This window comes from Vidua chalybeata, chromosome 9, assembly GCF_026979565.1.
Source record: "Vidua chalybeata isolate OUT-0048 chromosome 9, bVidCha1 merged haplotype, whole genome shotgun sequence".
NCBI lineage: Eukaryota > Metazoa > Chordata > Aves > Passeriformes > Viduidae > Vidua > Vidua chalybeata.
Window position 1 is genome coordinate 20783487 of NC_071538.1, and position 23294 is coordinate 20806780.

Sequence of the window (23294 nt, forward strand, 5' to 3'; positions counted from 1 at the left end):
CTCTTCCCACATTTCTAATCACACCTTGCTGCTATTTCAGTTACTGCCCTAATGAATTTTTTTTCTATTATTGTAAATTGCCCATGAGGTTAGGAAGGATTGACCTTAAGAAAACTTCCGTAATGTGAACTTATTACTTTCTTGCCATCTTTTCTTGTACCTTGTAACCATAATTAGCTTCATAAGCAGCTTCTACTCACCCAGAAATTAGTTGTACAGTATTGAGTATAGAACTGAACACATGAAACATTCAGCCTTATGTATATCTTTGCAGGAAAGCTTTGCACATAGTAGTTCACATGCATCATTTTCATGTCACCGGTGAGATCAGCTGAAGTTCTTTCTTTAATTAGGAAAATTTAGCATCTCAATGCTACAATTTTGCCAATTTTAAAATTAGAACAATTTTAATAATGGTACTTAAAAATATTTTCTACTACATATGTCTATTGAAAAGATTGTTCTCTATTTGGTTTTCGCTCTATTGTTTCCAGAAGATAAATAAATTATCTGGCACTTCTTAGGAGCAGACTTTGATTACTGAGAACCCTATAATTTCTTGGTATTTGATAACCTTTTATTAGGGCTGACCTCTGGGGACTCTCCAGACAAGTGGCCACACAAAGTCACAGTTAGAGAAGGGGATTCACCCATCCAAGTGTGAGAAGGACTCCTTTGTAATGAACATTAAAAAAACCCCTTTACTTTCATCTTGCTGTAAGAGCCTCTAGCACAGCATATTTACAGAATAATAAAACAGAGCTTCAGGCCTTTTCTTCTCATACATCAGTAACAGGATTCTCATATCACACTTACATGCTCTGTACACTGCATAGGTTTTTGCATCTCGCTTCTCATGGCAAATAGTCTCAAATACACAAAATGGAAGAAATCTTCTGCTACTGTTCTCACACAAGAATTAAATAAGGGCACAAAATTGGCTGAGAATATCCCTGTGACAACTTCTGTTCCCTCCCCCCAGTCCTACCATGGCACGCCTGCTTGCGTGACTCATTTATTGCTGCCTAGAACAAACCATTATAAGATTGCTATTTATTCATGCTATGAAGAAGAAACTTCAAATGAAATCCCTAGTATCAAAAGCTATACAGATACAAAGCCAAGACGCTTCCCCTATCAAAGAGCCAATGCTCTAAAGAGACAGGAGGTGGGAGGAAGGAGCCGGGCGTTTTCAAGTAGTCATCAGAGCCAACTGTGTGCACAAATAAAGGGAAACCATTGCTCCCAGAATTAATGTTTTCTCTCATTTGCACTGATTTTAGAAATTATAAAAAACTGTGGAGTTACTAGAGTTAGAAATGAAAATAGTGAATGAATGGCTTGTTCTGGGGAAAAGCATGAATCACAATCCATCAAGGTAAACTCAGACTTTCATCTCAAAAGCAAGAAACATCTGGGATTTTAATAACCACTTATGTTGGTGGGAAAATGCTGTTGAAAATTATCTGCATCTGATGTGTGTGTGTGAATGTGTGTATGCGTGTATATATTGTCATTGTTTATTTCAAACTTTTTATCAATCAAAAATATATTGAATGTTACAGAAAAATAACAGTATTTATTCTCATGATAATTTTAATTTGAGTTTGTACAAGAGAGGAAAAATCTATTTTAGATCATAAAGAATGTGTGTTTTTTTGTAATGAAGGTTCAGAGAGGCTGTAAACACTAAAGGAAGTCACTGAGCTCAGGTGCCCAAAAATGTACCTGGCCTGCAGACACCCAAAGCCCAGATCAAGGAGGGTGCAGCGCCCAATTGTCAGCACAAAGCCTACAGCCCCTGCCTTCTCTGGTCTGCAACACTGAACCTGCCCCAAACATAGGTCTTGCTCTCCTGAGTCCTCTCCAGTAAGGAGAAGCAAGGACACTGAGGAGTCAGGGCACAGATTTAGAGGTGTCCTGCTGCCTGTATGGGCCTGTGCCCACCCTTGCCCAGGAATGCTGGGCAGGGCTCCTGCAGCAGTGCTGGTGCTCCATTGCAAGCTTCCCTAGCAAACAGATTGACATTCCGCTCTCTTAATCTCAAATCCAGTTTTGGAGTGATTCAGGATCATGGCCCAGGAGTCCATCCACAGAATGATGGGCAATGCATTCGTGTGATCCTACTGCCATCCTGCTTTGCAGAGAAGTGTGAAATGATAACACCTTCATTGGCTACTGACAATCCCTGCCAGGAGCACCCCTATTCCTCAGCCGTATGGGGCACTTTCAATTTAGTCTCACTTGGAGCACCAGATGCTCTAATTACATCATCCCGGTCTTCTATAAGGAGTTTCAGATGAACAAATGCCACATCTGTAACAGTGACAAGTACTATTCTTAACCACATCCACAATGGTTTTGTTTCAAAGCTCAAGAATCCTTTCCCAGCAGACCCATTTTATGTTTTTACATGACCCAAGAGTCTCAGTGAGGAACTCCTGAGATACATTCACTTGTATCTGTTTACCAAAAGTTGAAGGCACATAAGGCTATGAACATTTCTTGCCCATCTGCTCCATAAATTTTTTTGTAAGGCTTATTGCAGAGCACAGTAAATGAGTTATAGGCGGCCAGCTTCAGCTGCTGCTTTCCATTTTTGCTGCATTTGTTGCTCAGCAGGCTGCAGGTAAAGCCCATACCTGCATCAGCCTGCTTGATACAATCTCTGTCCCAGTGAAACTCTTAGATCCAGTATCCAAATTACTGTACCTGCATCATCTCTTAATTAGTCATCTACCCTGGTTATGTACAGCTGCTGGAAATGACCCTGAGGTCTGTAAGTTATTTTATTAGAATATTATAGAAAACAGATGTTTTCCCCCTAATCCTGATGACATGTTTAAACACAGCCTGGGACAATTAGAAATACAGTGCCCTGGAGACTAATTATCCATCACTGACAATTTTCCAGATTATCCTTTTTTGTTTTCACATTTGATACTTGTATCATTACCTGCCTCCATCCTCTTAGAAAGTAAAGAAATCTTCTGAAAAGCAGTTCTCTCCCAAATTGCTTCAACAACCGCAGCGGTAACATCCAACCTGATAAGTGACTGTTCAGAAATAATGGATCAACTTAATTTAAATATTCAAATTAAAAATATGTAACTTACATAAACTGTTTATGAAATAGTTATTTCTATTAAATATCCGGTTACATGTTTACTTTACAGAATAATTTCAACTAACAAAACTGTTTTGTTCAAGTAGAGTCCTACAAATAAGGCAACCATTAAGCCTCTCTATTTATGACATGCGAGGAAAAACTGCCAATTTTTTTACATAGTGCAATCAGAAGGAGAGAGATGTAAGGAGACAATTCCCTTCAGAGCCAAGACAAGAGCTGACAAGGAAGCCAGAGAGAGAAGTGACTGAGATTGAGTCTCAAAAACGTTGCTTCCCAGGAGGAATACAGAGCAACTTGGGCTGGGACTTCAGAAATGGGAGCTGCCCTGGCTTCTGTTAGTGACAGTCTCTGAGAAGCAGTGACAATTAATCCGTGATGCTTTGAAGGACAGTAACATGCACCACACCAGAGTTGGGAACACACAGTAGATGGCACGTGTGTAGATGGCACAGGGAGTTTAGAAGTGCCGTGTCCCCTGGTGCCGTGTCCTGGCGGTCCCCGGCGGTGGCCGGGGCAGAGCCCTGTCAGGAGCGCGGCTCTGCGGGGAGGCTGCCCCACTGTACTCCGTGACCAGGCTGTCACTGAATGCAACTCCGTCACGGTATTTAAATCACATTAAAGCTTTCTTTTATTACATATCCCCTTGTGATTTTGCCTGGCTATATTCTAATTACCAGCCTTGCTGCAGCACACGTGGGTTCCACTGCTCGCTCCTCCTTCCATTTTATGGCAAATGCCTTATATTGCACAATCCTAATGAAAATATTGCAGTGAGATAACTCTCTCCTTTCATCTTGCAGTTCCCACTCTAAAGTGTAAAATGTTTTCCGTGGGGGAGAGACAACAAAATATTCTGGGTTTCATATATTTTTAGAAATAGCAGATACATCTGTTAAGGCTCCCCAAAGTAGTTTAATCACTTTTACTATTCTCTTACATAATGTCTGATCTTGAAGTATCAATACATTTTTCCATATCAGATGCTAGCTGCATCTGTTTTTTGAAGATTTTGCAATTCTTCTTTTATTTTTTTTAAAAACATTTTGCTTTTCTTATACCTCACCTATTAACTTCTCAAATAGAGTATTTTAAAGGAGATGCATCTCACTAACTTCTCATGACTTACAGAGTTTTTTTCTGAACAATCTTTTTAGCAGTAGGCACAAATCCTCTCTCCTATTCAATTAGCTCCCAGCACTTATCAGGTCAGAAATCATGTGAATTTTAATGGAGAACTTAATAATGTTCAGGAAAGCTTAAGAACTAGGATGTGGTTTCATTTGGTGTGTCCATAACTGCATCCTTGTCCATGGCTCTGCCATCCCCCATTTTCCAATTACAGCACTAACCATACCTAAACACAAAATTTTTACACTGCCTTTCTCTTGAGTAGGATCAAAACTATTTTGACTGTTAATCAAGGCAAAGTACCCATATAGTGAAAGGCTACAATTATCCTTGCTATTTCATTTGATTTACCACAGTTCCAGATATAGATCCATAGTTCCTGGGTACAGGTCTGGAGATGGGTCTCATTAACCTGCATGCAGAGACCACCTTCGGGTAGGGCAGCAGTTCAGATCTGCAGAGTGAAGAGGGGTAAAAATCTCACCTTTGCAAGTCTTCTGGAATTAAGACAGATTTTTAACAAGAACCTTTCCACTTAAAAACAACACAACTAACACTTTCCTGAGGGCAGGGGAAAGGAACTGGGAGAGAAAGTACATGCAAGGAAAGTTAAAAAAAAAAAAATTGGGAAAGTGCTCAGGTTTGCTCTGATAATAAGCGAGCTCCCTGTGACAGCAGCAAACAGCAGCTCTGGCTGCAGGCAGCACGTGCTGCTGTTTCCTGGCAGCAGAAACATGAAGCAGTTGAAGCTCTGAATACATCGGTTCAATTTTCTGTAACATCTCAATTTTTATTGTGATTCCAAACCTGTCAGGTTTTCTCTCTGTGCAACAGTGATAACAGCAACAGTAGAACAGATTCTCAGCTTTGGTCAGATTCTGAGAGACAAAAAGCTGAAATAAAGCACCTGTGGTGGGCTGACCCTTCCTGGATAACCGGTGCCAACAAGAGCTGCTCTGTCACTTCTCAGCTGGACGTGGGGGAGAAACGTAACAAGAGGCTTATAGGTCAGAATAAGGATAGGGAGAAATCACTCTCCAATGGGCAAAAGAGACTTAGAGAAATTAGTTGAATTTATTACCAATCAAATCAGAGTAGGATCATGAGAAATGAAAAACTAAATCTTAAAACACCTTCCCCCCCACCCACTATTTTTCCTGGGCTTAACTTTTAACTGACTGCAGTCAGTTCATGACAGGTTGTCTCTGCTTTTTCTCCCTCTGTAGAGGCAGGACTCCTCACACTCTTACCTGCTTAAGAGTGGAGTCCCTCCCCTGGGAGACAGTTCTCCATGAAATTCTTCATCATGAGTCCTTCCCACAGGCTGTAGTTCTTAATGAACTGCTCCAGCATAAGTCCTTTATGGGGTCACAGCCTCCTTCAGGCATGCACTGGATCCAGTGTGGGGTCCTGCAGAGGCTGCAGGTGGAGCTCTGCTCCACGCTGGACCTCCCCGGGCTGCAGGGGCACAGCTGCCTCCCCATGGTCTTCACCAGGGGTTGCAGGGGAATCTGCTCTGGCACTGCAGCACCTCCTGCCCCTCCTGCACTGACCTTGGTGTCGGCAGAGCTGTGGCTCTCACATATTCTCTCTCCTCTCTCTGGCTGAAGTTGTACAGTTTTATACCCTGGATGATGTTATCCCAGAGTCACTACCACTGTCACTGATGGGCTCAGCCTTGGCCAGCAGTGGGTCCATTCAGTACTGGCTATAAGAGAAACTTCTAGTGCCTTCTCACAGAAACCACCCCATGACCCCTCCTGCTATCAAAAGCTTGTCATACAAACCCAACACAGCACCTAAATTCAAATGCAGCCTTGACTGCTTGAGTATGGGAATTCTCACAGGCCATTCAGGCATCTCTCTCTGACTAGGACTCTAGCCCAGTGCCTAGCATCAGACAGCCTGGATTGACATTCTCAATCTGTTAAGGTAGGAAGGAAGTCTGAAATCTGTAAGACACAGCAAGATAAGCACTTTCCATTTTAGAAGAGGATAAAAACCTGCCCACTGTAAATCTGGGTACTACAGCAGCAAGTATCATACACATCCATTGTAGATACTCTCCTGTAACATACACACTGCTTTCAATTTCTAATGCAGCAAGAAGAGAAGTCTGGGCCATCATACAACTTCAACAGCCCACTACACAACATACATTGCAGCAGGAGCAACTGCAAAGCAGGGCTGACCTCTCTTCTCCCCACCCTTTTTTATGAACTGGGTGCCAACTGCTCCGTAACGCAGGAAATTACAGAAACCTGTAGGTTGCTGATTTTGCTGCTGGTAGTGGAGAGGGCTCCTCACATACTTCTTGTACAGTCCTCTACCTAAATCTGAAATCACAGTGTAACTTCCTAAGAATTTCATGCCATCTATTGCATTTATCTTGTGTAAGTAAATGGGCTGAGATTCTTATCTCCAACATTTTAAACAGTTTTTAATAGATACCCGTTTTGCTTTGCTCGAAGAACCTAACCAGCTGTGTTGAAAAATGAAAAATCACTCAACCAAGTGCTCCATTTTCTAAATACTTCTGTGATTTCAGAAAGGCTGCCAAAAAAAAAAAAAAAAAAAGAAAGAAAAAAGAAAAGACAGTAAATTCAGACCTGTGCAGACAAAACAGAAAGGGAAGAAAGGGATCTTAGGAGTTTAGCTCCCAGCAGCAGTATCAAGGGTTAGTACTGTGTAACTTGGGGTTTTTGGTTTGTGTAACCCAAAATCACTCTAAAATCTAAACATTTCCTCCTCCATTTAAGTACAGAGAGCTACTGTCTCTATATAAAATAAATCATAAATCAGGCCAATAGCTATGCTTTAAGAATACTAAGCAGTACTCTGTTTTCACAGTAATATAGGACTTTCCCAAAAAGCTTCTTCACTGCAAGCCAGTGGTAAAACAAAGTCCTAAAGAGAGATGAAAAATGAAGACAAAAACCCAAATGTGGATATAAGCACAAACTGAGGAACGGGCAAACAAACCAAGCTAGGAGTGAAGATAATGAAAACGGTCAGGTCAGCAGCCCAGTGAGACGCAGCTAAGTGCTGTTCCCAGATGGGAACCTGGGCCTCAGGGCAAAGAAATGAGTTTGGGATCCTGCAAGAACACTCACATTCTGGGTCAGGGTCTTCAGTCACTTATTAGTGCTCATGGTTAGCTGCAGTCAGAGAACACTGGGTTTAGCAGTGGAGCTTATTTCAGTGAGAATACTGCAAAATGATGGATGTCAAACAGGAAAGGAGAAAATTTTTGGAGGCAATGAATGGCAATGTGTCATGAACAGAACCTGAAAAATCAGATTTCACTAACAAATTTGTAACTGAGGCCACACATGGGAAGAAGAGTTAAAGTTCTTTCATGACTGGACTAAGTGTCTATGGATTTATATGCAGCACTTAAAAAGCTTCAGTAAATGTACTACAGATGGCAAAGGGAATGGGTACAGTTGACTTCCAACACAAGAAATCGGATTTAAAGCCTCTTTCCCACCACTGCCTATCTCTTAAACAGGTTTGGGTGAAAACTCCTTCCTTGTCTATTCCTCTAAGAATAATATTTGCCCTAGCCTCCTCTGTGCCAGGAACCCAAGTGCACCCCTGAAGATTTGGAGGCACAGCAAAGGCAGCCATCAGCTACATTTCAGTGACTACAAAACAGGTATCAACCCCAGGCTTATACTGTCTTCTCCTCTTTGCAGTTTCTCTTTCAACCTAGGGGGTTTTTGTTTGTTTTTAAAAGATTTTTTCTCCTGCTTTTTTATCCAAATAAGGCAGTTTTCTTTCTCCTACTTTCACACAATTAAGTTTTTGCAGGGAAAAGACAGATGAAAGAATTACTTCTTGTCAGCAAGACTTGTACCTGGGTGACACTCAATTCCTTATTTGGTTAAAACACAGACTAATGGTGTTAGATTGCATTCTTCTTTAGCAGTCTATTATTTTCTAAAGCTGTTTCAAAGAGCACAATGGGATTCAGAGCAAGGGTGACACAAAGCTTCAGCATTTGTTGCTACACAGCAGTGAGGATGGATTTGGCCAAGTTTCACAGAGAGATACAAACATGATTCACAGCTGCTGCTGACTAAAAGATACATAATTAAAGGTTTACATTTGACATTTTCAGTTTCCAATAAACAGATTTTTTAAAAGAGGTAGATTATATTTAGGAACACTTACCATGAGTATCATGTAAGCATGTTTCATGTTGCAGGTCTCTAATACAAAAGCAGAAGGGTTATTATCACTTGGCACACAAACCTCAGACCTTACGAGTTGCAACTGTACTTTAAAGTGAAAATACAGGATAGAAAGCCCAAAAGTGTTATGATTTATACAATGTAAGGAGTACAAGCACCTTGGAAGCTCTGAAAAGGTTCCAAGGCTCCCTTTCTCCCCTAACTGGATAGTAAGACCTGGAATTTTGGAACCTCTGGGCTCAGAGTTAGTGAGAATGCTATTTGCTTGGGTTTTAATTGCAGTGAAAAGAACATGGGAGCCTGCATGAGAAAGATCTTTTAGGGCTTTTGGAAAAAAAGTTTGCCTGTACTTAGAGATGAACATTCCTACAGGAATGCCTTTATTCCAGTTTTATTTTTAGCCAAAATAACTCCATGTCTGTCTTCAGGCAACGTGTGCAAACCACCCTCATAGTCAGTGACACACTGCCCAGATCCCTCCACTGCCATTTTGGCACACTGGAGCCACCTGCACATGAGCTAAGGCAGCCAGGACCACTTCCCTGAGGGGTAAGCACTGCAGCCAGACACCAGCTACTGGACCACAAGGTTCTTCTACTCGATGGACTTCAGTATTACCAAGCAGTTTTATAAAAAGGCTGTTAGCTGACTTGTGCTCAAATCTTAATAAGGGGATAGGGCACTAAAGGTAAGAGACTTCTTAGTTACTTTTTAAAAACACAAGTTTATTAGCCTATAGCACAACTAGAAATGAAAATGGGCAGTGCCAGAGTCCAGCCTCAGCAAAACATGGAAGGGATCCCCACTTATTTAAAACAAACCCCTCAACAGTCTTTTATGCTATATTTGCTCAATCTCTGCATTTCTTTCTTACAGTGTGTGTGAATGGCTGTGGTGTGGCAATGAATCCTCTCATGCTGCAGGAGGAGAGCAGGACTTGCAGAGCACCAGGCAGACTGGGTTTTTCAGTATGCTCTGTCCAGGTACATGTGGCAGACACTGCACAGCCAAAGCCGCAAGGAAGAACTGCTCTTAACTGGGAGAGAAGGCAGCAGTGAGACCAGATTGTACAGAGTGAAAAGTGGGCAGATGGGCACAGATGAGAGCCACTGTCACTTGCGATTCAGCTTCAGATTTGGGCCCCTGGCTCTGGTGGCGATCCCGCCACCACTGATTTTCACCCTCAGTCTCCAACACTGGAATGTAAATACCCCCCTTCTTGCCTCACCTCACCTCTCTGAATTTCCAGGTGGCTACAGCCCAATCTGCCCTCTGCATCAACACACAACTGCTCTGGCTGGGGCGGAATTCCCCCGTTAAATGACACGTGCAGTGCAGCTCACCTCCGAGCAATGGGAAGAACACCAAGAAGCCTGCAGTGTTAAAAAGGAACATTTTATTGCAAGAGATTACAAACCTGGCACTATGGCCAAATGTTTCCATTACATCACAATTGCTACCCATGTATCAGGCAACAGCACCTACAAAGCACGGTGGATTGAAATATCAAATCATAACGCAGTCAGCTTTTTAAAGTAAGTACCACCCTAAAAGTTTGGGGTTTTCTTTAAACAAACTCAAAACTATATAAATCATTTTTTAAAATATGAGACTGGTGTTTAAATATCCAGGCCACTAACTACTGTTATAAAAAGTGGAAAAGTCTGTTAACCGTAGTGCTGAACTAAACAGGGTCTATTCACAGCCAATAACCATTTAGTTAAAAGCAAGTACTTGCTATTCACTGCTAATATTTCCACATTTGTTCAGCCCAATTTATCTTCTGTAGGTTTTCAGAATCAGGTAGATTTAATGCATAACCCCTCTTTAAAGCACTGCAGGAAACCTAGAACCATTAACTAGAGCAGGAAAAGCATCACAGTCAAAACAGCATTGCATCTTTCCATCTCAATCCTGTGCCACTGGCCTTTAGAAACTCTGGATGCTCTTCTCTGAGCCCCACTTCATAAATCACGTTTCTCCGTTTCTCCTGTGATCACTTACCTCAAAAAGCTCGGTGATTTCCCTGAGCTTGGCACACAGCTCAAACACAGCCCGCCTGGCCGGGCCTCGCACCCGCCTGTTACGGTGCCCGCCTTCGGCACGGCCGCGCTCGCTCCCCCTCCCCAGCAGCTACGACACCTACGGTCCGTCCTTCCTCTCCCACCGGGAGGAGCCAGCAGCTCATTTCCTGACCCTGCTGCCTGCAGAAGGCGAGCCCAGAGGACTAAGGCAGATCTGCGTGCAGAGCTGGACCGCCTCAGCCCGTGGGAGCAGCCCGCCTCATACAGTTCTCCCAAGCCACACGAAGCAGGAGCGGCCAAACCGCAGTAAATGCCCAACATGTGCTGTCTGCTCGCCTCCATTTTCCATGCCTGAACACACTACCCCTTGAGCAGCTACCATGGGCACTGTAATCACCTACCCAAGGTTCTGCAGAAACATCTTTTCAAGGAATGCAAGCAGAGTTTTACTTCTTGAAGAGGATTTGGAAATATCACTGGGACTGGGGAATATAGGCCATCATCTTATGAAAAGTGTATAGGGGTGGGCTTCTACAATTTTCCTGAGGCTACTACTAAAGAGACCTTTACCAGAAACCAGGATAACTTCAGAAACAAGTAGGACTGTGATAAAGAACCAAAATCAACCAAACAGAAATCACTGTGCCACTGCAGCCTTTACCCCAAAGCAACCTAAGCCAACCTGAAGAGACTAACACTCGTGTTTAGATGAGCCGCTCTGGAAGTCCAGCCCTTTAGCACAGACTGCCACAGAGCCCCTCAAAGCACGTAACATCAGACTGGCATCACAAAGGGACTGATTTAATTTACTCTCTTCTACCACATTATTTAGAATTTTGGTAACTCCAGATAGGGGGATTTATATTTCCTTGTAGATAATGATTAAAAATATCAGTATATTTTTTATACACAACAGAAACCAGGAAAACAAATAGCCCCAACTTGAGGACTAGAGGCTAAGGACAGCTAGTAATACACTATTTTTTTTTAAAGATTATTCAGCCTGTATCAACCACATATACCATTAATTTAATAATCAGAAGAGTTCTAGAACTCCTACATATTTTTTGAACTATACCACAAGGATCTGATGTCAGCAGGGCACACAGCCTGTCACTGAAAACTGTTCTTCATCAACAGAATCTCATTTTGGAAACTGATCAGCCCTAGAGCTCACTGCTCTTCAGACACAACCTTGCATTTTAATTTTAGTATTACATAAAGTAGCTCACAATTGGGGCTTAATTAAATAGAATTAACTAGGGGTTTAAAAATTATTTTTATTAATCTAGTAAGAATATTTTGCTAACGCAAAATTCTGCACGGTATGGCTTCACCTTACAAGCATTCTTAACAACACTAGATAAATATCATTTGCACTTAATTGATTTTTTCATTTGCTAAACAGCCATAAAATATGGTGCTCTCACAAGCACCTTTTTTTGGTGAGAAGGGTAAACAAGCACTCTATTAAAGCATTATAAACATTCAAGGTGATGTGATCACTTCCCTCTATTCTGTTTCGACACACTGCTTTAGATCTTCAGTTTTCACATCGTATAAAAAAGTTCCACAAGTATCCACAAATTCAGAAATTTGTTAGTCTGCATACATGATTTGTCTGCAATACACTTCAACATCCCAGTTATCTTTTCTAAAATCTCGAAAGTATTTATTCCTCCAGCCTTTAAATGTAACGATGTAGATTTTTCCACTTACAAGAGAATAAATTTCCACAAAAAAGCTAAACTTAACTGTAGCAATTTGTACAGTTAAACACCTGACACCACTAATTTAATGACAGTGCTAGGATGGCCTTGTCTGAGGCCTCTGTCTTGCACAGCTGTGCATTTTTAGCCCATCTATTCTATCAGAACATTAACAAGCCTCATGTGTTAACTCTGAACTCTGTGCATCCAGGAAGACAGACATTTATTCATACTTTCCACCAATCAAATGTAATGCATCTGTGAACAATTCCGTTTATTGCAAGTAAATGTACTTAAGATCATGAGAAGATTCTAATCTCAAGCAAGACAAATCAATTCCACAAACTTAATTCACACAATGCAAATAAATGCTTCACATTATAGACATTTAGATTTTCTTTAAACCTTTTTATTTAGAGATTTTTCTGGTAAGGAGATATACCATAGGAAAGCAATTTCACTGGCAGTGAGGTATGTATATACTCTACCAAAATACTCCTCTTGCTTTAACTGCTTTTAACTTTATTTACATATAAAGAAAATATCAATGCATATCCTTGGCTTAACTACAGTATCTGTTACCCTATATGAGTAAAATGAAATGTTACTTGCATACAAAATTGATTTGTAGAGGAATCTAATTTGATTTAAACAAAAATCATGTTCTGAAGACAGTTTAAATGAACAAACACAATTCATCATGACCAAGACACCTGCACCATATTTCCATCCTCACAGCACATTTATTTCAATAATTCTGTAAGTAGGTCCTTAGCATGAGCATAGTGTTACAGTTTTCATACATATAATCACATCCAAAACAAGCTCTAAAATTTAAGTTGTAAACATTCTCTTCATATGTGGAAACATTTTAATCTGTGTTTGAATTTTCTAAAATGATCAATCTTTTAAACAGAATTATAAATGAAAAGCCTACTCTAACCGTGTAGTGAGCAATGCTTATTAGTACATTTCTACAGTGTTAAATAAAATAGTAGAGGCAAACTTCTGTAAGCAAGTCAGACTTTAAGTAAATTGTCATAAAAGTAACAAACTTGTTAACAAAAAGATGCTTTGTAATAAAGAAAGTTGGATTGAATCTACTATGATACAAAACCATAAGGGTAAATACCATCTTTGTTGACAAGTAGGAGGTAGCATGGATGCACCACTTTATTGTCAGTGAGAAATGCAACTGAAGTAAAGAATATTTCCTTACCACAAATTTCCAGTATTATGTACATATTTCTCTTAGAAATTTGTTTAAACAAGTTTCCCTCCACTTTTTAGTACAAAAAGCCTCATGTGATTTAAAAAAAACACTTACACACCTAGATAGAATAGTACTAATTGCCCTATTTGAACGAAACAGTCTCTTGAACTATGAAGTACATGGTATTTAATGCCCTAAGTTGAGTAAATTGTATTAGCAGTTCTTGGTATTATACAAAACACTACATACATACAAACAAAATATAATAGTATCTTATTTTACTATGTAATTCTTTTTGGAATAAACAGAACCTTGATTTGGGTAACACTGAAGAGAATGTGGTTTCTTTGTTTTATTAAAATCTGTCCTTTAAGTACCCATGTGCAACAATTTAAAAATGGCTGCCATACATATAATGGTCTTGTATTGATAGTGAACACAGTAACTGACAAAAACATAATAAACCTTAAAAACACATCTTCCACCCTATATAAAATATAAAGACTACTTACTGTAACTGTTAAGTATTCAATTTATTTTGATGTTACTGTAATCCACTTCCTCTATTTTCTGTCTTTAGCATTTATAAACATAATTTAGTGTAGCCATTTATTTTAAAAAATGATGAAGTATTTCAAATTTACACCCAATTAAAATTTAAAATGTTTCTGTGTTCTATGATGCTGCTTCTGCCATCAGTAAAGAAAATGAAGTTTCAGTAATTGAAGCAGGCTTTTTAAGTAGTGATGTGACCTCAACCATGCCAGCTCCAGTCCGTGGAAGATTTGCGTTGACAATGTGTCGCTGCAAGTGCTTTATCCAGTCTTCTTGAACAGACAAAGGTCCTCGAAAGACCAGACCACAAAACCTATGCAAATATTAAAATTAATCCATCAAGATACATCTATCTCTAAAGAAAAATTATAAAATAAAGACAGTAAAAGGAAAGTCTTAATTTTCTTGAGGTTTGTTTCTACGTGTTTTAGCTGAAAAACTTAGTAATTGAGTTCATTAGTAGTAACTGTGAGCACAAAAGCCTGCAGCTTATACAACTCACATTCTCACACTTTCAATGCCATTAATAACAATCTGTTGTTCTTATATAAGCTTTCTTTTGAAGGACAGACTATTACTCAGACATGACCAGTAAGATTTTTAGCTAGAGAAACAACTGGCAATCTAACACCCAAGTGTGAATCAAATCATCGTGCTCAAATTAATGAAAACAGGCAACTCCTTTCCCCCCTCATTATTCAATTTAATCACAAACATTTACAGGTACAATAATGAATCTCTTTATGACTAACATTAGTAAGCTCTTAAGAATGTACTTTTCCAATTAAAGTAACACTATGTACCTGCATCTGAGTATGTAAACTTCATCAGCACTATGAGGTAACGGCAGCATTTTCTTCTTGCTTCCAGATCTTGACCTTGACTTCTTTTGCTTACAGTCTAAAGCTAAGAAGAGAAATTTTCATATGTGAAAGTAATACTTCAATGAGTGTTAGTCAAACAGATATTCAATAAGTATTCCCTATAGCAATAATGAAAAGACATCTACCTCCTTGTTTTTCTATAATTAATTATAACGTGAATCCAAAACAATTTCAGCATATTCTAAGAAATATACCGGGCAGAACAGCTGAAGCTGGTGTTTTTAGCTTAGCATTGTGCTTGCTCTTTGAAAGACTAGATAACTGACATTCAGCATTAAACTGTTGTTTTAGTATCAGCAAGCACCTACAAACCTACTGCATAATTATACAGAAGCAAAGCACCACTGGAAATTCCCTTTCATGCATAAAACACTATCACAATCTCAGAACTTGCTTTGTAGTTCAAGTACCATGGTAAGACCACTCATGTTCAACCAAGTTACAACTTTATGAAGTTGTAGCTTTCAGCTAGTACAATCAGGAATTACTAGTTTGAATAAAACACCTGCCATTTATTTTCAACACAAAGCAAAAATCCGTCCTTTTGTTCTAAGAATTTCAAATGAAGTTTCCCTTTCACTTCTGTCTGAAGTCTAATGAAGCTTACAAAAAGTATGTATTAGTCCTTGGCAGTGGGAGCTGGTATTAGGACAATCAACAGTGATGGCAAGGTCACTTTTTAAATTCAGTCTAAGCATTTGAAACTGTGTATGAAAGTAACGTGTGTGAACAGGAAACATACAGCAAATGAGTTCAGACAGCTCTGAGGTCTGTATCTCCCATAAATAAATGTAATGGGAATCTGAAACAAAACCTGGAGATTCTAAGAAGCAGCCAAAGTGGGGGAAGAGTGGATTAAACTGAATTAATATTGTCATGATACAAACAGCTGATAAAGCTCAAGAATTTTGTGACTGCTTGAACTGAGAAGTGTATCTAGCTACACTCTAATCCAAAACACAAGACACCAACAAATATAACTCCAACACAAAAACTTTTGCAAACAACCAGTTACACCACTTCAACAAAAACTCCACAGAAACCGAAAAGACAGTACCAGGTGGTATTCTTGATACCAAGAAGGCATAATGCTATGCTACTGAAGCATCTTTAACAGTAAAATGGGGAAAAAAAATTGTTACATTTGGCTAAAGTTTTGACTCCTAGAATATAAAACAGAAGAATTAACCTCTTAGCATTCTGAAGCATAAGACATTGTTTGGTGAGGTAAAACACGATGATTTAAAGAACACACAGTCTTGATTGTACCCTTAATTTTTCTCATGCCCTCCAAACGAGCACCTCTCAAGCTTTTACCTTGTAGCCCAACTTTAAACTTGGTAGACATACCAGACATTTTCCAGTTCTACCCCCAGACTTAAAGATTCCTACCTATCTAAAATTTAAAATGAATTTCTGAGGTTTGAAGGAATTAGAGAACCAATAAAATAAGTGGAAAGCAGACACCAACTTAGAGAGACTTCTTCAGATCAACATTGGGAAAATGAGGCTTAACAGCATTTTTTTCTGACAGCAACAACAAAATCAGTCTGGATAAAAAGGCAGTAACCCAAGGTGGCAGGGGGGAGAGAGAGAGAAATGGCCAAGATGCTTCTGGAAGAGCATCAAGGGGTTCTTAATACTTCATTCTCTCACGAAAAACATATTCTTCATTTAATTAGGAAGAAAAAAGCTAACTATCATATCAGGTAGGAACTGCCACATACGTAAGTGTTTTACATACCGCAACTTCAGTAACACCATCAGCAAGGTAAGCAGATAAAATACTGGAACCCAGACACCCATGCTTTGAAGAGAACTGTTTGTATGAGGCGCAACTTATCTGCAGCAGTTACTACAGCAAAAGCTTTCCCTCTGCCATTTTGTGGAACGTCATGGGAAGAAGGGAAACAGAAGTCGGTATGACCCGAATGCAAACATGTCCATGAGTTGCATCTGATGACAAGTTAGTTGATGTCAGTTTATATGAGTGGGGAAAAAAAGAAGCAGTAGTGACAACAGACTCCTCCTAGAGAGGCCAACCTGCATTTGGAACAAGAACTGGCTGATTTCCTTCTCGTTGACAAAGACATTCATTCCTATCAAGAAATTTGATTCTACTCACATGCATCTGGAGCATTTCAGAGAGCTCTCCCTTTCCTCTAAGACTTGGGTTGGTCTTCTGCAACAGATTCCTGACACCTAATGGGTTTGTGTATGTGTGTGTGTGTATAATCTTCTAAGAAAAAACCACCTCTGAACTACTGTGCAATCAAACAACAGCAACACTGACAAAAATTGCCATAATGAACCAGGAGAGGTAGTTTCTACTTCCTTGAAAGGTACTTTTCCACAACAAGTGAGAAAACAAGGAAAACAAAAGAAAGGGCATGTTCTCTGAGCCATTTATGATGGAGGCTCTCTATATAAGGAAATTATAAAGCAGTAAAAGACCACAAAAAAGGATTCAGATTACACTATGAATTCTCAGAGCAACTTAGCTAAATTTGAAAGTAGATTTGCCCAAGCAAGAAGCTGTTATAAAAGACATACAACACTAAGAACACAAATCCTGTGTTCTGCAAGGGTCATTTTTTGTTCCCTTTGTTTTCTGAGATAGTGAACATATTCTTTCACATTTTAGGGAGCTCAAAGCAGCACCAGTATGTTTGAAGTTACTCCAGTGAAGATGGAAAGTGAGTGAAGAAGGAGGAGTATCTGAGTAAAGCTCAATGAAAACTACAATTCAAACAGCATTTATGAGGCATGTGTACCGGTAAACATCACATTAATTTCATTTTGTCTATCCAGACAGCAACAAGTTTAAATAAAGTCACATGCACACACCTGAGTATTCTGTTGATACAATGCTTACAAGCGGTTGCAAACATCAACTAAATCACACAATTGCCTCAGCCATTGCCTCCCTATAAAGTAGCCATGTTCTGACCAAAACTCAGTTCCTGCTTTTTCTGTGCCCCTTTACTATAACAAAACATGACCTCCTCAGAAAGTCTTTTATCATGTTTGGGAAGAGACCAAGGATAATTTAGCTCCAGTAAGCTGCATGGAAACTGCAGCAAATTGCTAGAGAGAGGTAGGAATTACCACTCATTAACAGCTACTTTGTAGTTATAACAGCTTCCAAACAATCACTCCTCATTCTCCATAAAGGCCTACTTCTTTCTGGAAGAACTCTCTTTCTTTCAAGTTTGGCCACCTGGTGTTTCCTAGTTGATAACTGAAAAACTTCTCGTGAATAACCAGTCCCATCACATCCTCAAACCGCTGATACAATGTGATGGAGAAACAACCCATTTAAAACAAAAGACTATCAAACTTTGGAGGATTCTGCTTGAGATACTTACATACAATTTCAGAGCACACTACTTAGAAAAATATATGCTAGGTAAAAACACTGCATACAAAAACCTCTGTGACAACTTATCAAGAACAACTACAAGCAGATGGACATAGGAGGTTTCAATGAGCATGCCTAAGTGAATTATACAGGTCACAATTAGATGCCCTTTCATGCCATGACATTTGGTCTGCAGTTCCAAATTAAAATGCTCTGCTTCCTGATGTCCCCCAGCATGAAATGCTTCTTATTTCAGGAAAACTGAAGCTGGGTCTTTTATTTGGACTTCATTACTTTTGTCAAAGTGTATGTAAGCTAAAAAAAATTAAGTAATTGGACATAGAAATGGAACTAATTAACCATCTGAAAACACTGCCAAGTAAAAAATAATGAACTATTTTTCTTGTATATTTAGTCACTAATTTTTCAAATTCAATTACTTGCTATCTATCCTCATCACTACTGCACAGTGAAGTAGATTAAATAAACCCCTCCTACCATTTGCTCTCTGTAGGATTTTATAGGATGCTGAAAATGAGCTCATCATGCCAGTTGATTTGTTATGACTGTAACAGCACAGAACAATGACACACAAAGCCAGCGGATCTCAGATTGCTGCATACCTGATATGCTTCCACCACAAACATCCCAAAGCTACAAGTTTGATGAAATTACATTTGGAATGATTTGAACACATAGTAGCCCTCATGAACCACCTCAGTCACACTGTTGGCTTGAAGGCCAGACTTCTTGATCTGTACTTTACTGTTCCCTCCCAAACTTCTGACAAAGCAATCTCCACCTACAGAAGCAGAGACCAAAGAAGAAAGTGGTGATTCCCAGAAGATGAAAGCCAGTAAGAACAGACTGAGTATGTGAACAGGGTCAACAAAGAGAAGATATAAAAAGCCAGGGTGCAAGAAAGAATCAAGAGATTTGGAGAGAGCCAGGGCAGGGAGGAGCAAGAGAAGCCCAGAGAGAAAAAAAGAACGGAAGTTGAATATACAACTATAACAAAGAAGAGTGAGATGCATTTTGAAGATTTTGTGTAGGCTTGTGCAATGCTCTAAAGATACTCAGAAGAAAGAAGCAAGTTGACCACCTGCTCTGAGAAACACCAATGTGTTGTTATACATCAAAATAGGTATAAAAGGAAATTAACATCTACTCAAGGTGAGCAATTACATTGTTAAAAATGGGACTGAATAACAACAAAAAAACCTTCCAGCCAGACATCTGAAGACACAGGTATTTGCTCTATAGTGGATCTATAATGCATTGGTATAGGCACAAATAAGGTTTAATAAAGATTAATCTCAAACAGCCAATAGCCTACGAACTTTCACTTCTAGGATGTTTTTCTTGAGTCCATTCTCCAAAGCTACCATTATGCTTAACTATGTCTACTATACTGCTAAAACTGTCAAGCTGCATTTGAAAAGAAAAATATGCTAGGATTTAACTAAATATGATGACATTACTGAGTGAAGAAGCAGGACATCTGCTAGAAGAGCAATATGGTAACAGTCAATATCAAAAACACATGCAGACAAATGGAAAATCTGAGACTAGTACATAAGCTAATGTAATGCCTGGAAAGGTCTCACTTTGGTGGCATGCAGAGATCATGTATTTCTCATGTTACTTCTCCTAATAAATAGCAGTGCCTAGAGAGGTCCCATAACAACTGCCAGATAAAAGAATTACAGCATTCATGTTTACATACCATTATTTTATTACAGCAAGAAACTGAGATAATTATTCAACTGATGTGATTTATTTTTGGTAGTGATGTTTGCTTTAGAAGATATAAGAAAGGCTTAATGAGAAGCAACATGTATAAACATGTCCTCATTGTCTCCATATAAGGGTTGAAGACCACTGAAGGTTTAGCAATGGCTGAGGCCCAACTGAAGACATCTCAAAATTGCTCTCAACTGCAACCATCTTTTAATAAGAAAATTCGAGATCTACTCAAGAGCAACACTCATAAGAAGAGTGTACTTTAAAACTAGCGTGTGCTAGTGAAATCTTGCATTAAAATAATTCTCTTTGCAAAATTTATATTATAAAGTGGAATATCAAACAGAACAACTGTTTAAACAGAGCGTTTTTTGGTATACAAGCCTTGCATTAAGCTTGGTTGAATGAGAAGTCAATGAGTTAAGTTTACAACCTTCACAGAGTTGCAGCAGAGTAATGACTCAATTGCTACAAATATAAATTGGTTGCATGATCTTATAGCTAGAACTCAACATGACTCCTTAAATCAATGGTTTCAGCAACAGGCCTTTACCCATGGTGTAAGTTATTTATCTGGCTTAGCTCCAGCTTCTGAGAGCAAAAGATTTTTTTTTCCAAACTTTTGTTTCTAACCTTTTATTTCAAGTTTGTTTCTAACCCCATTTTGTTTCCAACCTAATTCAAAATCATCTTCTAGGTCCAATGATACAAGACTCATGAGTTTTCTTTACATTCTTTTAAGAAAAGCGGTACCTGTTCTGATGACTATGCAACTACTTCACTATCAAAACACATTTCTTAGAGTAAACAAACAAAAACCCCTGAAAGTACCTAAATAAGCTTCCTTCACTTTTCCCACTTAGCAAAAGGGAAGTAAGGTACCAAGTGCTTGTCCAAGATTCAATCTCTATTATCCTATTTGCCAGTGTCTCCTTCATTGAATTACTGTTAAGTTATTCATGTGCAATTTAAATATATAGCTATTGAAAAATATTTCCTCAGTAAGTATAAATGAAAAGGAACTTAGCACAGGGCTAATACCAAATGACAGCAGTGGTAAATGAAGTTCACTACCATCACCCTTCTACTGAATAAGTATGAAATTTTTCAGAATCACTGACTAACGGCATATTCTTCTACATGTTACGTATTACTGCATCTGCTGACTTCCTTCCAAATCTGCTTTGTTACAGCACTAATGTAAAGCAACCTAAGACCTAGCAGCCACAGGCCCATATTATAAAAATATTACTTTCAGCCTTCTACAGAGAAAGCCTGCTACTCAGTTTATCATTCTTAGCATAATAAATTACATTTGCAGATCAAAAAAGGATTATGCATTTTCCAAGAGCATTATGTAAAAGTCTGTGTTTGTTGACACAGAAAACTGGATGGTTGCCCTTCTTAATTACTGAATATTTCAGGCTTCGTCTCTCAAAATTTTCCTCATTATATTGTATCTCTGCTCCTCAATTTGCTGTTGATCATGTGAAGTCCCACTAATCTCAGCAATAATCCAAGTAAACTCAGAAACTGCCTACAGCCAAGCAAGCTGCAGGTCTCTGAAAACAAGTCAAAATATGGCATATTAGAAGAATTTCAGAATGAAGTGTGTTTTAATTAAAAACATTAATAGCAGTGCCAAAAGCTGTACTACCCTCACTCAATGTCAGAGCAGGTAGTTTTTGGGTTGTGAGCCAAACAAGACATGAAATCAACTACATATCATATGTTGTTAGAAATACACAGAATGTAAAATGACTTGTTTTTCCTATTTTACTGGAGTATTCTTTGTAACGATATGTACTAGACAGTAAAAACTACTTATTGTAGCGTTGCCTTTTTTTCCTCCCACCGCTCTCATTTCTGAGATACTTTAAAACACTTCATTAGAAGGCCAACTATCTGGTTTGGAAGTTGTGATATCATAGGAGAATGAATTTAAGCAACCATCTCTTAGTTTTGCTTACATACCTTAAGTGTTGGATCCAAAATCAAAGACTAAGAATGAAAATCAGGCATGAGAGTGGACAACAGCAACATACGTTTTCTTACAAGTTGCTGAAGTTTTATGGCAAATAAATTGTTTACCATCAGAAGCTTCAAAATTATTTTGAATTAACATATGCTTTTGTCCAGTCTGATGAAGAAAATGTATCATAGACAGACTTGCTTTTACATCTGTAACAAAACATACCTGTCCCAGTCAAAAGTCCAGCACTCTTCTTTCGTGCATAAGCGCGTAAGTGGTTGGACAGGCTAACAGCACTTGTAAACGTCGTATTGCAATGCACACACGTTCTAAGCTTCACAGGCATACCTATCATTCAAAAGAAAACTATAATCCAGTTCTCTCTTCAAAAAATGAAATTCTCAAAGCGTTGTAAAAAGTTTTCTGCAATAAAGATGGTTTAAAATATATTCACTGCATTGACGCAATTGTTTAGTATATTAGAAGGATCCAAGTTAACCGTTATTAGTTTTCCACCTAGTGCTTTAAGCCAAACCATGTTATTTGAAAAAGAACAGAAAGGAGGCAACCTGAGCCCAGTAGGCTACTCTGCATTTAATACCTACTACCAAGCTCCTATAGATCTCCACATAATGAAGCTCTAATTCCAAAATACAATCCTGCAATTTGAATAGCACAGTTCTGTTGAGAAATTTCAGAGCTTTCAGAATTTCCAATAAAGAGAATTTGAAAAGTCAAGTTCACAAAGTGGTAATTAAAAGTGTTTTACCCATAAGACTAAAGCGCTCAATACTAAAATTAGGCTCAGAGAAAAAGGTGGTAAAACACACACCACTGAACAGCTGTTAGCCAAAACATTTTGTTCAGTGCGTTTTCTATTCATTACTTTAGATGCACAATTGATAATGAAAGTAAATGATTTGAAGTTTTTTGCTAAAAATCTTTGTGCTAAATAAATATCAACAAAGCAACATGCTATTTATCACACAAAAACAATGAAACAATACTGAACTCCTCACTTACAGACAAAGAAACCATTATAACTTATCTCCTGCTCAACTTCACCGTATTTCTCCCTGCATTTTACCAAAGATATATTGTTTTGGTGAACTCATATTTCAGGTTCTCTATTAATAAATTATTAGAAGAATAAATGAAAAAGCTAAAACTACTCAGCTGAAAAGTCTCTGCAGGAAAGAAAGAATGCTATTCTCTAACAGCCCACAGAAGACATGCTGTTTTTTCAGGCAAGTTACAGAAGAAGAACACCTGGTTGGTAAAAGCCTTTATAAATCCAAAATTAGGAATATTTGCCTTTTTTAGGAAAAAAAGAAGATTTTCAACTTGATGTTAAATATTTTCTTATTAACTCAACTGGC

General features: G+C 38.7%; 1 protein-coding gene across 5 annotated transcripts in view; it reads right to left on the minus strand.

The window, feature by feature from the left end:
- Positions 1-9830: 9830 nt before the first annotated feature.
- ZNF644 (zinc finger protein 644) overlaps positions 9831-23294 on the minus strand; it is a 51433-nt gene continuing 37969 nt past the window's right edge. For 4 of the 5 annotated variants that reach the window (XM_053951015.1, XM_053951017.1, XM_053951018.1 and 1 more), the window contains 2 exons: positions 14759-14861; positions 9831-14268 (listed from right to left, as the gene is read on the minus strand). In XM_053951015.1, coding sequence (XP_053806990.1) covers positions 14076-14268; positions 14759-14861 — 296 coding nt within the window. In that variant the 3' untranslated portion in view covers positions 9831-14075. Of the gene's footprint in view, positions 14269-14758; positions 14862-22140; positions 22264-23294 lie in introns of all 5 variants that reach the window. The other variant, XM_053951020.1, reaches the window with a different exon arrangement.